Below are 15,752 nucleotides of genomic sequence, written 5' to 3' on the forward strand. Positions count from 1 at the left end.
TAAGCCACACCCTGGCTGCAGTTTGGAGGCCTGGATACAAAGGCCATTAGGGTCCTTTTTACCCTTGCCATTTCTTAACTCAACCCATAGAGACGCTACACCTTCCGATCCCATGTCACCCCTTTCTAATGACTTAATATTATTTCTTATACACAGGGCCACACCACCCCCTCTGCCTACTAACCAATCTTTCTGATACACAGTATATCCTTGGACGTTCAGCTCCCAATGGCAGCCATCCTTTAGCCAAGTTTCAGAGATAGCCACAACTTGCCAATTTGCAGCTGTATTTTGCGCAGAAAATCTTTAACAAACAAAATTGTGGTCTCCTGATACAATCATAGCAGCAACCCTTCAATATAAAACAAAATAAAATGAGATTGAGAATCAGATTTTCTACTTGTGTTTGTTTGCACTTGTGTAAATAAATTGTGCAAACAATCCACCAGAGTGTACATTTCAACTCAACCTGGATGAATCAGGAAAGAGCATTTTGAATGTGTTAGATCGGCAGTAAAATACTGGAGCTTTCTATCTCAAGTAGCTGGCTCATGGTCAAAGTTCAAAGTAAATTTATTATCAAATTACATGTATGTCACCATATACAACCGTGAGATTTATTTTCTTGCAGGTGTACTCAATAAATCTGTAGTAGAATCAATGAAAGACAGCTCCAGCTTGAGCGTTCAGATAGTGTGTAAAAGATAGCAAACTATGCAAGTATAAAAAGAAATAAATAATAAATATTGAGAACATGAGATAAAGAGTTCTTGAAAGTGAGTCCATTGGTTGTGAGAACATTTTAATGATGGGGCAAGTGAAGTTGAGTGATGTTATCTCCTCGTTCAAGACCCTGATTGTTGAGGGGTAATAAGTGTTGGTGAACCTGTTGGTGCAAATCCTGAGGCTTCTGTACCACCTTTCTGATGACAGCAGCGAAAAAGAGCATGTTCTGGGTGGTGGGGTTCCCTGATGATGGATGCTGCTTTCCTGTGACCACACTTCGTGTAGGTGTGCTCCAGTCATTTTAAGGTGTGTGTTTATCGTATGTATATGACATGTCTAAAGTAATCTGGAAACTTTAAAAGGAGTGAACTTGAGTTATCTATTTGTGTGAGGAGACTTGAAATTCAGTTATGTGCAAAACAACTTTGACAATTCAGCACCTCTGCGACTTTGATGCTGAACTAGCAGAATTTCCAGGTATAAACGCGAGAAAACCTGCAGGTGATGGAAATCCAAGCAACACACACAATGCTTGGAGGAACTCAGCAGGTCAGGCAGCATCAATAGAAAAGAGTGAACAGTCATCGTTTCGGGCTGAGATCTATCTTCAGACTCGTATGCCATCAAGGTGTCCTGATGAAGGGTCTGTACCTGAAACCTTGACTGTTCATCTTTTCCATAGATGCTGTCTGCCCTGCTGAAGTTTTCCAGACTTCAGGATGTTGCTCCTGTTCATACCCTGAAACATTTATAATTTTAAAAAAAAAAATTCTGTGAATTTACCCAGAAAATATGTCTCCAATGAGTTTGAAGAAAGTGTGCAAAATTATACCTGGCAAATTTGGAGGGTGTGAGGTGAAGGAATTAGTGAAACACACAGAATACTGGAGAAACTCACCAGGACAGGTAGCATCTAGAAACTCTTTTCCTAGATGCTGCCTGGCCTGCTGAGTTCCATCAGCATTTTGTGTGTGTGTGTGTTACTCAGATTTCCAGTATCTGTAGGTTTTCTCTTGTTTGTAAAGAATTCGGTAAGCTGGATGCCAAACAATTGGAAAATGGGTTATCGGAGTTTTTACTTTGGTATAATTACAATAAAGATATCTAGAGTTACACTTAAAGAAGCTCCTTGCTCTATATGGGCCTCTCTTATTTCTATTTCAGTCTCATTTTACCCTTTTTATTGTAACTTGTAGTAATTTTTAATGTCTTGCACTGCTCTGCTGCCTGTTAACAAGTTTCATGACTTGTCCGTGACAATAAACCTGATTCTGATTCATTGAGAGACAGTTTTAAAACTGGTAGTTTTAACAATAAAGAGCAAATTAGTATTTTTACTGCCTCATATTTATTGCATGAATCCCATCTCTAAATTCTGATAAATTTCCAGGTATTTAATACTCTGTCAATGTTTAGCCCTTAAAAAGATTAATGTCCCATAATTTACCCTGTGAGTCTTTGCTGCTTGTGTACTAGGAACAAAAAATTATTATTGAATCTTTGATTCTAATTGTACTACATTCTCTTTAATCGTGATGAATTTTATTTTAACACAGTTTTTTTTGTCATTGAGTGACAGAATAATGCAGCATAGTAGCAAGTCCATTGGCTCAACGATTTTGGTATACTGTTCCATCTCGGTCTCCTGCCTTTTGTGTGTTGAGAGTATAACAATTGGAAAATCATTTTGCATCTGTTTAAAGCTATGATTAGACACCATTCAGCAGGATGTTGCCTGGATTAGCTACATGGCGAGATTGGGCAAACTTGGATTGTTTTCTCTGGAGTGTTGGAGGCTCAAGGGAAGTGTGTACATTTAGAGGCATAGGTAGGGTACACAGTCTCTCTTTCCAAGATGGAAATGGCAGATACTAGAGGGTAGAGCTTTATGGTGAAAGGGGAAAAGAAATCGCCAAGGCAACTTTTCCACATGTTGAGTGTTCTGGTTTAAGATGGTGCTGGTGAAGCCCAGCAATTACTTATTGTTGGCAAATAAATTTGACTCAAAACTTCATTAATGACATTTTTCTGGTTAAATTTATGGTAAACAATTACTGCACACATTGGGGAGGTGAGTAAAGGTGAGACTGAGTTGAGGGTCAAAGCAAGCGGGTGTGAGGTGAGGTCCAGGGAGATTTGAGATGAATGGAGCTGAGGTAGAATTGAGGGCCATCAATTTAAGTGCCAGGCTGATGTGGAAAGATCAGGTATGGGTGGAAATGACAGTAGATCTAGGCCCAGAGCATATTGAAGCAACGGAGCCTGGATCCCAGAGTGAGGAGCGACCTGATGTTTGGACGATTTAAACACCAGGTCAGATGGATTGAAAAGGCAAGTTGTCAAGCCTAGAGGGGAGGATTGGGACAGTTCTGTTTGCTCCACTGTGGTGTACTCAGCTCTGTGTTGAACTGAAGCTTTGGCCTGCTCCAGGTTTTGTAACTGGGTTCATTTTATTCTAGATGCTACTTGCTCACTTTTATTGTTTGCATGGTTTTGTTTTTCCCTCTCTGCATATTGGGTGTTTGACTGTCAGCTTTTTTAATGGGCTCTGTTGGTTTGTTATGTGGCTGCCTGAGGAGACACATCTCGTTCGTATTATATATACATACTTTGGTAGTAAATGTACCTTGAACTCTGAAGTGCCTGGAATTTGCTGCCTGGAAAGTGGCAGAGATGGAAAGAGTAGCAATGTTTGAGGCATTTAGACATGAACAGACAGGAAGTCATGGCGGGTGGGGGGTGCAGTGTATAGACAATGTGGAGGCAGCCTGTCCCTGTGCTATACATTTCGGTTTTCCCTCAGTGATCCTTCGGTGTCTTTTCCATTCATCCTGTCTCAATGTGAAACTTGCACTGGCAAAAATAGTCTAGAATTCCTTCATTGGATAGATTAATATGTTCATGTTTCCTCCTAAGTCAAAACATCTGAGCTAGCAGCTGAGATAGGAGCGATAATGTTGAATGCATGCATACCTGTGTTGTTAACTGATAGTTAAAGGTATTTGTTCAAATTATTTAAATACCTTTATCTTGTTTTCATTCTGCTTTTATCATAATCAGAGTCACATTATCTGTTTGAAGTGATTCTGGTTGCCTCAGATCTACAGCTTCAGGGGTGTAATACATTTCTGTTTAGTTTTTAGTGGTATTGTGAAACCCTCATTGCCTTCCCCCTTTCCTTCTCAATCCTGAAGAAGGGTTTCAGCCCAAAATATCGATTGTTTATTCATTTCCGTAGATGCTGCCTGACCTGCTGAGTTAGGATTTGATGATAATCTTGATCAACAGTATTTTTTGAGAAGAGATTAAGAATGTCAAATTGAAACTAAGAATGAAGTAGTTTTGACTGACTTTGTTTCATTCCCCCAGAGTTCTAAGCACCAGAATGATGGCTGCTGTTCATCCAGCCGTTTCTGGCTTGTTACCCCTGTTGGCGACTTTGGAAGACTCATCTGTATCATCTGCGGAGCAGGTTGATGCCTACCTTACCATATCCAGGTCAGTAGAAGTAATATTCAGCAATTTGCAAAAAGTGACATCTCTCTGAAGATAAGACCCCTTTTGTCTCATGTGGCAGTTTTTTTTAGTTTCTTTTGACGTTTACAGTATTTAAGATTCTGTTGTTTCTTGCTGCGACATTGAGGGTACTAAATAAATTACACTTTATCAAAATTAGGTTTCTATGTATTTTAATTTTGTCGAGTCAGTGACCTGGTTTATAGAACAGTACAGCACAGAATGGGCCTTCAGCCCATGATCTTGTGTTGATCTATATAAACCTACTTCACCCTTCCTGATACTTCTGGCAGAATGGCACTGATGAGACACGGCGACATTTTGCGGGGGGCAAACAAAACTAGCTATTCTATTAAATGTTTTTTCTGGACTATGATTGTTGCTGTCTGCAGCCTGTAATCCCACTGAAGGGTCTCAACCCAAAACGTCAACTGGATTTTTTCCCCCATGGGTGCTGCCTGGCCTGCTGAGTTCCTCCATTTAGTGTGTTTTGCTTGGACTTGCAGCATCTGCACACTTTCTTGAGTTTGCAGCCTGTAATTGTCTTTTGGGAGTTCTGGTTTTGAACCGTCTGTACGACAGTGTTTTTCTGGTACACTGGACTCTTGAGAATGCAGGTATGGCCACGGTGGTCATTGCTGGAATGGCCTTGGGGCTGGATTGAAGTGGCAGTACCCAGGCCCAAGAGTGAAAAGCAAACAGAGGTTTTGCAGACTTAAGGGCCAAGCCAGGTTAAGGTGTCAAAGCGGAAGCGATGGATGAACCGCTGTTCATCTCATTATTCTGTGAGCCTTTACTCGCCCCAGTTCTGAACTGACTCAGCAGTCACTGGCATTCACCTCAGTGCTGGACCTGGCTCTATGGCTGTGGGTCACTTTGGCCAGCTGTGCAGTCCATGTTTTTTCTATTATTTGTCTCCTTTTTATTAGCAAAATTAGTTTTTTTATTTTTGGACATTAAATATTTAATCTTTGTGGGCTTTTTCATGGATTCTGTTGTTTTTTGTGTTTTGTGGCTGCTTGCAAGAAGATGAACCTTAAGGTTATGTATGGTATACATACTTCGATAATAAATGTACTTTGAACACTGCCCATAATCCACCACTTTGCTTGCATCATATGCCGAGATAAGAATCTCTTTAGTGTCCTTCCACCACCACCCCTGGCAGTGTGTTTCAGGCACTCGCCGGTCTGTGTGAAGCTATCTCCAACATCTCCCTAAATTCCCCTCCACCTACTTTAAATAGATGTCCCTCTGATGTAGAGGAGGTTGCACTGGGGGTATTGGATACAGTGGATGACTCGACAAATTAGCAAATGAAGTGTTGCCTCACATTGAAGGAGTGTTTGGGGCCCTGAATGGTGGTGAGGGAGAAGATATGTCAAATGTTGCACTTGTACTGCTTGTAGGTAAGTGCTAGGAGGGAAATAATTGATGTGAACACTGATTTCTCTAACTTCTAGTAAATTCTCCCCCTTCCCTTTCTTTTTCCATTCCCCATTCTCGCTGTCCTCCTACCTCTTCGCATCTCTATTGCCCCTCCTAGTTCCCTTTCTTTCATGCTGCACTCTCCTCTTCTATCACATTCCTTCAGCCCTTCACCTCTTCCACCTATCGCTTCCCACTTCATCCCTCCTCCACACCTTCCGCCTCACCTTGTCTCACCTTCCAGCTTCCCTCCCTAACTTTTTTATTCTGGCTTCCTCCTCCTGTTTAAGAACTGATGAAGGGTCTTGGCTGGAAACATCGTCTGTTTATTCATTTCCATGGATGCTGTCTGACCTGCTGAGTTTCTGTAGAATTTTGTGTTGTTTTGGAATTACAGCATCTACAGAATCTCTTGTGTTTATGAAAACATTCAAAAGCTCAGGAAGCATCTGTGCAAAGTGAAACATTGTTAACATTCAGGATGAAAACCGTATTTCCAGCATTTGCAATATTTTTTTCTCGATTTTAAATTTAAAATAGTTCGACCAATCTTTGTAGAGTAACTAATCATGTTGTATTTTCATTATTTAAGTCGCCTTAGTGGAGAAGATGGAAAGGAATTTGTTGGTGCAGTTGGCAAACAGTTTACTCGGCTCTGTGAAGTACTGAAAGTAAGTTTTTATGCATTGAGGTGAAATTTACCAAGCCGCTTTCTTAGTAGGAGTGTTGAAATTAAAAGATTATTGAGTCTATCCTCTTGCTGTTTCGTTAGCACTGATGGATCTGTTTAGTCTTGGCATGTTTTTGATTAGTCAGTCTTTCCAGAGAGAGGTTTATTTAGCGATACATCGTGGAGCAGGTCCTTTTTGAGCAGCACCACCCCAGCAACCCCTGACAGCCCTGATCTAACCCTGACCTCATCACAGGACAAATTGCAGTGACCAGTCAACCTATCTGGTACATCTTTGGACTGTGGGAGAAAACCAGAACACCTGGAGTAAACCCACATATTCCACGGGGACAATGTACCAATTCCTCAGAGGTGATGTTGGAATTGAACTCCAAACTCAGCCCCGCTAACAACTATCATCCAAATTGTACAGGTCCCTGTGTTCCAGGAATCTAAAACCTTTCTGCCTATACCATCTTTCTGCACTCACTGGTTTGCAATCTGAACTTTGTTTTTTTAGAGATACAGTGTAGAGCAGGCCCATTTAGCCCTTCAAGCTGCTACATCCGATCAGCCCTAACCTGATCACAGGACAGTTTACAACCCACGTGGCACATCTTTGGACCATGGGAGGAACAGCAGCACCCTGAGAAAACCCACACTTCCCAATGTGAGGCTCCTTTCAGAGGATGCTGGGATTGAACCCCAAACCCTGGCATACTGAGCTACTAACTGCTACACTACTCTGATTTGATTTTCACTATAGTTTAAATTTGACTTCAAATTGGGTAGGGCTTTAGGATGCCTTGAGTACACTACTTCTGCTAGTCTTTGTCACATTAATTCACAGCATGTCTCGTTGTAAGCAATTGAAAGTGAGTTAAATCTTATTTGTTAAAAATATTCACATTTTTACTAAATTAAGAGCATAATGCATAGATTTTTGTGTATCTTTTATTTTTTTTTTCTCTTTAAAACGACTTTGAAATGAATGGAGTTGTGCTCAAGATGGCTGAAATGTGACCATGTATAAGTTTATTTCCCCCGGATTTGTGAGTCCCGTAACAGAACGTATCTCAGCTTAAGCATTGTTGCTACAGTATGCAAGTGTGGAAATCTGCATTGTGCTGACTCAAGCACTATAAACTTGCACAACCACCAATGAGCTGTCAGCACCATCTGGCCTCTTCCAGTGAAAGAATTCACTTGATTGCTAATTGCTTTCATTTAGAAAATGGAAAACTAAATTAAATAGGAACACTAGAATAAGTTGTTTATTCTCAGTCTTCAGTAACTGCAAGCTCCAATCCCTGGGGTGGGGGGAATATATTTCATTTTTGTATATTTTAAGTTCCTTTCTGATAACTTGGACATGGCTAGCAGGGGGTGGTTAGTGGAATTGTAACTAAGTAAGAAAAATTGTACATTGTTTCATTTCTAATATTTGCATTTCTGATGAAGTATTTGTTGAAAAAGTGTGAAGAATATGAATCCATTGATCTTTCCCTTGGTCCATTTATTATTTTGAATGAGTTGCCAAACAACTCAATTAATTTTCCTTGTGTGTGGGGTACCTTAAATGATGAGCAGTATTGCAGTTTTCTTGCCGATGAGCAATTGCAGATGAGTAATTTGAGAGCCAATCACAGCATGTGTTATGCTGCAGAATGATACAAATGCCCCAAAAACCTATCATACTCCTGATAATTGTAAACTCTCTTATCATTATTTAGTTGAAGAAAATGCTCTTAAGAGTGGAAAAAGAATATGTCATATGAATTAACAGCAAGTGCAATTGCTGGTCCTCTGAAGCTTAGTTGGCTGTATAATGTTGTAACTTCAGCTTGATTCTTGAAGCTCTGTCATCCCCTTGCTATCTATCCATCATCCCTTTTAAAAATATACAGACTGAGGTGAGCAAGAGAGTCCTGTAGACTCATAAAAATTTTGCTTTCTTAAAAGAATGACCCTTACTTTAAAATGGTTTTCTTCATTTCTAAAATATTCTATGAAAACAGGAGTTTCCAACATTTTTTAATGCCATGGACCAATACCATTAAGGGGCCCATGTACCCGAAGTTGGGAACTCCTCCATTAAAGGAACTATCCCACTTTGTCACGGCACTATTGGAACTCATTTCAGTCAAGTTGTCTTATGCTCTTAATCTCAGTGGAGTGATCTGGCCTTGTTTTTACAAACATTGGTTGGAGTAGATTGAACATAAAGTGTGATGGTTATCTGTATAGAAATTATCTGATAACAAATTGCTTTAGCAGGTTGTAATTTTTACGCTTCTCTTGGAGTAAATACTTGCTGAAATTACCGATTTTTCTATGTATAATAATAGCTTCATGACTCCATTTTTATGTATTGTGCCATTTTATTTAAAAGCCTACTTGTTGATCTTGAAATTTCATGTTTCTCTTTGTTTTCGAAGGGTCATCTTTCCAATTCGGATTTGGAACTTTGTAATGCTGCGCTACAGGCCTTGGGATTTTGTGTCTTTCACAGTAGTATTAGTGCTGCGTTGTCAGGTACCTCTTAATTATGGCTGTCTTTGTGCTTGGGTTTTACAATAGTTTAACTGTATTTTCTGATCAATGGAGATTTGTCATCATAATGTGCCATATCATAATACGTGGGTGATCATGCCCAATCCATGACCATGATTGTTCTTGGCAAATTTTTCTACAGAAGTGGTGTGCCATTGCCTACTGCTGGGCAGTGTCTTACAAGGCAGGTGATGCCAGCCATTATCAATACTCTACAGAGATTGTCTACCTAGCATCAGTTGTCACATAACCAGGACTTGTGATATGCACCACCTGCTCATATGACCATTCACCACCAGCTCCTATGGTTTCTCGTGATGCTGATTGGGCTGAGGGTGGTTGGTGGGGAGCTAAGCAGGTATTACACCTTGCCCAAGGGTGACGTACAGACTAGCTTAGGGAAGGAGCACCTTACTCCTCCTTTGGTAGAGACATATCTCTATGCCGACACCCAATGAGGTTTATATTTTGGTTTAATTGTGTAAATTATCCAATAGTATAACTGCCTTGTGAAGATCCCATTTACTTGTGCTGAATTTCCTAGTGTAGTGATAATCTACGTTGTAGTGCTTAACATTAGGTTATCCGCTTTTCTGTTTTCTGTTTCCCCTGCAGCGCCTGAAGCTGAACAGTTGCTTTTGACACTCTGTGACATTGCAGTCACCTCATCTGATAAAAATACATGTACAAGGGCACTTTGGGTAATGGCTAAGCAGACCTTTAGTCCTGAAGTCATTGAAAAAAAGGTGAGTTTTACAATGTAAACATCTTTTGAATTTTTCTGCTTAATTAAACCAATACAAAATACACCATCACCATCTAGACTTGGTAGATGCAAGGACTGTAGATCTGAAATATAGGGAAGAGGGGGATTATGTGCTGAAGGAACTCAGCAGATTGACCAGCATTTATTGGGGTTAAAGAGCAAAGAACAATACAGCACTGTACAGGCCATTCGGCCCACAATGTTGTGCCGACCCTTAACCCTGCCTCCCCTCCTCATATAACCCTCCACCTTAAATTCCTCCACATACCTGTTTAGTAGTCTCTTAAATCTCACTAGTGTATCTGCCTCCACTGCTGATTCAGGCAGTGCATTCCACGCACCAAACACTCTGAGTAAAAAAACCTTCCTCTAATATCCCCCTTGAACTTTCCTCCCCTTACCTTAAAGCCATGTCCTCTTGTATTGAGCAGTGGTGCCCTGGGGAAGAGGCGCTGGCTGTCCACTCTATCTGTTCCTCTTAATACCTTGTATACTTTTATCATGTCTCTTCCCATCCTCCTTCTCTCCAGAGAGTAAAGCCCTAGCTCCCTTAATCTCTGATCATAATACATAATCTCAAAACCAGGTAGTGTCCTGGTAAATCTCCTCTGTACCCTTTCCAATGCTTCCACATTAAGGGGGAATGAATTGTCAACAGCCTGCATCAGGACTTGGCAGAGAGGTCAGATCCTCAATATAAAGATGAGAGAGGGTGGGATGAAATGATCTGTCAGTGACAAGTTTTTATATGATTATATGATTCTCATAGCAAGTTCGTTGCTTTTACAAAATAAATCATTCAACTGATTCACACCGGCATTGTGACTCGGCAGGCTCCATCATGGGCACCAAAACTCTCCCCATCATTGAGGACATTGTCAAGAGACAGTGCTTTAAGAAGGTATTCATCCATCAAAAAGGACTCTCTCTCAATCAGGGATATGTCTTCGTCTTGGTAATAGTATCCAGAATGAGATGCAGGATCCTGGAGACCCATGCTCAATGACTTCTTCCTCTCCACCATCGGATTTCTGAATACAGTAGGCCCTCCTTATCCACGGGGGATTGGACCCCCCCGTGGATATCAAAAAATGTGGATGATCAAGTCCCTTATATAAAATGGCGTAGTATTTGCAAATAACCTGCACACATCCTCCCGTATACTTTAAATCATCTCTAGATTACTTGTAATACCTAATACAATGTAAATGCTATGTAAATAGTTGTTATACTGTATTGTTTAAGAAATAATGACAAGGAAAAAAGTCTGTACATGTTCAGTACAGACGCAACCATCGTAGCTCTTCTGGGAACGCTGAATCAGCCGCGCCATTAGCCAATCCCGATTTTCCCGTGATCTTAAAGTTCTTGAGGCGGTAGTGCTTTACATAGCTAGCCATCCACCCCTTACTAGACTTAAACTCCTTCCTCTCACTCACGACAGAAGTAGTGAACGAATGAGATGCGAGGTGAACAATGGTCAACTTCCGGGTATTCCTGATCCGCGGTTGGTTTAATCCGTGCATCCGGAACCCCCGATTAAGGAGGGCCGACTGTAGTCCATGCGTACTGCCTTCTTATTCTTATTTTTCGCAGTATTTATTTTTCTAATCTGTAGAATTTTCTACCCAGTACTTCTGCAAAACAACAAATTTCACATCTTGTGTCAATGATAATGATTGATTCTGATCGTATGAATAAACTCTCCATGTTTCAGTTTGAGTATTTGATTAAAAATAGTTCATTTTAAAATGTGTACATTATACTTTGGTATATTTAGGTTCCAAAAATACTTTCAGCAGTGGAAACAATATTTGCTCGAGATCAACAGTCAGTGGTTGTTGAACATGAAGCACTAAATCTTATTGTGAGGTAAGTGTGGGGCCAAAGTGACATTATGTTAAGGCTTTTGAAATGTATCTTGCAAAGAAAAGACGTTAAATTGTCAATATGGAAGATTTAGTTTAAGATGCAATTCATCAATTTTGTGATTCTGGTAAAAAAAAATATGTACACATTTGACCATAAGGCACGGAGCACCATTCCATTTATTATACCTCCCAACATCGTTCTCCTTCCCTGCCCCATAAACCTTTGCCCTTACTAATCAATAACCTCTTCAAATACACCAATGACTTGGCCTTCACAGCTCTCTGAGATAATGAATTTCATAGATTTGCCACTCTGACTAAAGAAATTCCAATCCAGAGTGGCCTCACTTTTCCCAGGAGAAGTGAGACCAGGTCCAGTGCTAGATCAATACTTCAGTGCCAAACGTCCTATTGCCAATGTGCATTGCTATTGAGTGGATGTTCAGCAAATAAGACACACAAGCAAAGCAGCAGCATTGTGATTCAATACACCTTTGCTTTATTCACCTAGTACAGTGGGAAATATGACTATTAAAAGTTCCATAGGTTAATTTACTTTGCCATTTCACATAAAATATCACAAGGAACACATGATCAACAGACAGACAGAATGCTTGAGGAACTTAAGTCAGGCAGCATCTATGAAGGGGAATGAACAGTTGAGATTTTGGGCCAAGGCCATCAGGAAGGGGGCAAAAGCCAGACATTGTAAATTCAGACTTCATGATTGTATGTTTAGACTTTCAAACTTGGAAAGAGTACATTAGGTTTAGGATTGACACTAACAGAATTTTGCAATCTCTGTCTGGAAGATGTGTTGGCACTGTCTGATTTTCAGTTGAAAATTCCTCTGTTTAATTAAGGAGCATTGGGAATAGTCAATTATGAAATATGAAGATTGCAAAATCATTACTGCATAAGCTGCAGGTATACTGTGTGAGGGGAAATTTATAATGTCACTAGTAAGAAAGTTAACCTTGCACATCCATGTTGTGCAAAATTCTAACTTGCACAATGTTTTTTTTTTAAAAAAAATTGTGGTAGGATCCTACTACTAAACATTTTTACCTCTCTTCCCCACCCCTCCCGGCACTTATTCCTGCAAGTGGATTAAGTGCTGCATGTGCCCATGCACCTCCTCTTTCCAGGTGAGGCAACCCTCACAAGTGAATCTGTTGGAGTTGTCTGTTATGTCTGGTGCTCCTGATGCAGCCTCCTCTAAATGATGAGACCCATCATACATAAGGGGAGTACTTCAAACATCTCCACATCGTTGGCCACGAGCCGGGTTTCCTGATGGCCAAAGATTTAAATTCTGATTCCTGTTCTGACATTTCGATCTATGATCTCTTCTTGTACCAAGATGAGGTCACCCCCAGGGTGAAGGGGCAACACCTTGTATTCCGTCAGGGTAGGCTCCAACCCAATGGCACAAATATTGATATCTCTTTCGGGTAAACAAAGTTTCCCTTCCTTCCACTTCCTCTTTACCTCACTCTATTCTTTTGCCTATTCTTACTTGCCTTTTTTTCTTTTCTCTGGGTCCCTCCCCCCCCCCTCCCCACTTCCCTGTCTCCCATGGTCCACTCTCCTCTCAGATTCCTTCTCCAGCCCTTGACCTTTCACACCCACCTGGTTTCACCTATCACCTAGCTAGTCTCCTTCCTCTCCCCACTTTTTTTTTAAATTCCAGCACTTACCCCATCCTCAGTCCTGGTGAAGGGACTTGGCCCGAAACATTGACTGTTTATTCATTTCCACAGATGTTGTCTGACCTACTGAGTCCCTCCAAAGTTATTGTGTGTGTTGCTCGGAATTTCCCACGTGTAGAATTTCAAGTGGCTTGATAGTATTAATATAATTTATAAGATTTTGATCATGATGGTACTTTTTCCAAATAATTTGATCTTGATATTTAATGTTTTGTAGACTCTTTAGTTGTATTTGACAAGTTTATATTTTGAATCTTAATCAGTAGCTAAATGGCCCACAGATTTTTCAGTAGCTTAATGCAATCAGTGTGGAATATCTGTAAAGATGAAATATTTCCTTTGCTAGATGAACTCTATGCTGTTAAAAGAAATAGCACTGTTCTGAAACGTCGCTTTTTTTGCTTTAAAGGCTTTTGGAGCAGACGCCTGAACAAATGGGACAGCATGCTGTTCAATGGGTCAAGCTGCTACTTCCTCTTGTCGTTCATTCTGCTCCCAAAGTTCGGTTGCGGGCAGCAACAGCATTAGAATTGGGGCTACCACTTCTGCTCCAAAAGCAGCAGGAGGTGGCAGTTGTAACAGAGCCTTTAATGATGTCAGTAAGTATGATACCAGACAGTTCTTTGTATCACAGGCTTCCATGTAGAATATGATTGATGTTGTCCTTCAGTGACATTTTGTTGTGTGTAGTGCCAACACAATTTCCTAATACATGTAAATGTATATAGCAAATAAAGTTGATTCTTGAAATCCTACAGGATAGCCCAGAATATCTGGTTAACAACAACTTGCCCCCGCCCCAAAGGCTAACTCAAAGCATAATAATTTTAACCCTCATCCAGCTTCTGAGCTTCATTCTGGAGCCCTGGTAACTTAATTCCCAGAGCATTGTGCTAACCACTATAGTAACATCGCGGTTATTGTGACAAGATTACTGCTTGGGCCGTCAGAGTTCAGAGTTTAATTCTGAAGTTGCCTGTAAGGAGTCTGCCCATCCTCCCTGTGGAATGCGTGAGTTTTATCTGGGTGCTCCAGTTTCCTCCTAGTCTAAAGATATACTGATTGGTCATTGTAAATCATCTTGTGATTAGGTGAGGGTTAAATCAGAGATTGCAGAGCGGCGCGGATCGAAAGACCAGTGGGGCCTGTCCTGACGATGCCAGTACCTATTCCAATGACGACAAATGACAAAGATAGCAACTTGACAGTGATCTGAATTTCATCAGTGAATCATAAGTTGAAATTCAGATTATTGTGTTCGGTCAAGTTGCTATTTTTTTTTTTGGTTTACAATGATCCTGCTGTTTTATTTAAAATACTGAGGCGCAGTGGCATGACTTGTTGACTATTATTCAGTGGCAATCCTGGGCTCTAGTCTCGAGCATGTAATCTGAATTGCCAAGTGCAATATAGTTGCATGCTGCATTATTACTTCTCACAATTTATTCCTCAATTTATTCCTCATTGCTTAGACCAGTCAGTGATATCAGGAAAAGACTGAGACTACTGGAAGCTATGGGACTAGGTGCTTCCCAGCTGCAGTACTAAAGACTTGACTAGCTGTCATTTGCAAAGCTATTCCAGAGGAGTTACATTACCATCTCCTCAAACAAAGAGAATTTACTTATTTACTTACAAACCCCATTTCCAGAAAAGCTGGGATATTTTCCAAAATGCAATAAAAACAAAAATCTGTGATATGTTAATTCACATGAACCTTTATTTAACTGAAAAAAGTACAAAGAAAAGATTTTCAATAGTTTTACTGACCAACTTAATTGTATTTTGTAAATATACACAAATTTAGAATTTGATGGCTGCAACACACTCAACAAAAGTTGGGACAGAGTTAAAATAAGATTGAAAAGTGCACAGAATATTCAAGTAACACCGGTTTGGAAGACTCCACATTAAGCAGACTAATTGGTAGCAGGTGAGGTATCATGACTGGGTATAAAAGTAGCGTCCATCAAAGGCTCAGTCTTTGCAAGCAAGGATGGATCGTGGCTCAGCCCTTTGTGCCAAAATTCGTGAGAGAATTGTAAGTCAATTCAAAAGGAACATTTCTCAATGCAAGATTGCAGAGAATTTAGGTCTTTCAACATCTACAGTACATAATATTGTGAAAAGATTCAGAGAATTCAGAGACATCTCAGTGCGTAAAGGGCAAGGCCGGAAACCACTGTTGAATGCACGTGATCTTCGAGCCCTCAGGCGGCACTGCCTAAGAAACCGTCATGCTACTGTGACAATTATAGCCACTTGGGCTCGGGAGAACTTCGGAAAACCATTGTCACTTAACACAGTCTGTTGCTGCATCCAGAAATGCAACTTGAAACTGTATTACGCAAGGAGGAAGCCATACATCAACTCTATGCAGAAACGCTGGCGCGAGCTCATCTCAGATGGACCGAAAGACTGTGGAACCGTGTGCTGTGGTCAGATGAGTCCACATTTCAGCTAGTTTTTGGAAAAACCGGGCATCGAGTTCTCCGTGCCAAAGATGAAGA

The 15,752-nt window shown here is 40.5% G+C and overlaps 1 protein-coding gene across 4 annotated transcripts in view; it reads left to right on the top strand.

Annotated features, from left to right (window-relative positions):
* Positions 1 to 15,752, top strand: part of rif1 (replication timing regulatory factor 1) — a 115,780-nt gene that overhangs the window by 33,975 nt on the left and 66,053 nt on the right. For all 4 annotated transcript variants that reach the window (XM_059970296.1, XM_059970293.1, XM_059970294.1 and 1 more), the window contains exons 2-7: positions 4,096 to 4,224; positions 6,263 to 6,341; positions 8,779 to 8,875; positions 9,509 to 9,639; positions 11,440 to 11,531; positions 13,652 to 13,841. In XM_059970296.1, coding sequence (XP_059826279.1) covers positions 4,112 to 4,224; positions 6,263 to 6,341; positions 8,779 to 8,875; positions 9,509 to 9,639; positions 11,440 to 11,531; positions 13,652 to 13,841 — 702 coding nt within the window. In that variant the 5' untranslated portion in view covers positions 4,096 to 4,111. The remainder of the gene's footprint in view (positions 1 to 4,095; positions 4,225 to 6,262; positions 6,342 to 8,778; positions 8,876 to 9,508; positions 9,640 to 11,439; positions 11,532 to 13,651; positions 13,842 to 15,752) is intronic.

This window comes from Hypanus sabinus, chromosome 5 (genome assembly GCF_030144855.1).
Source record: "Hypanus sabinus isolate sHypSab1 chromosome 5, sHypSab1.hap1, whole genome shotgun sequence".
Classification (NCBI taxonomy): Eukaryota; Metazoa; Chordata; class Chondrichthyes; order Myliobatiformes; family Dasyatidae; genus Hypanus; species Hypanus sabinus.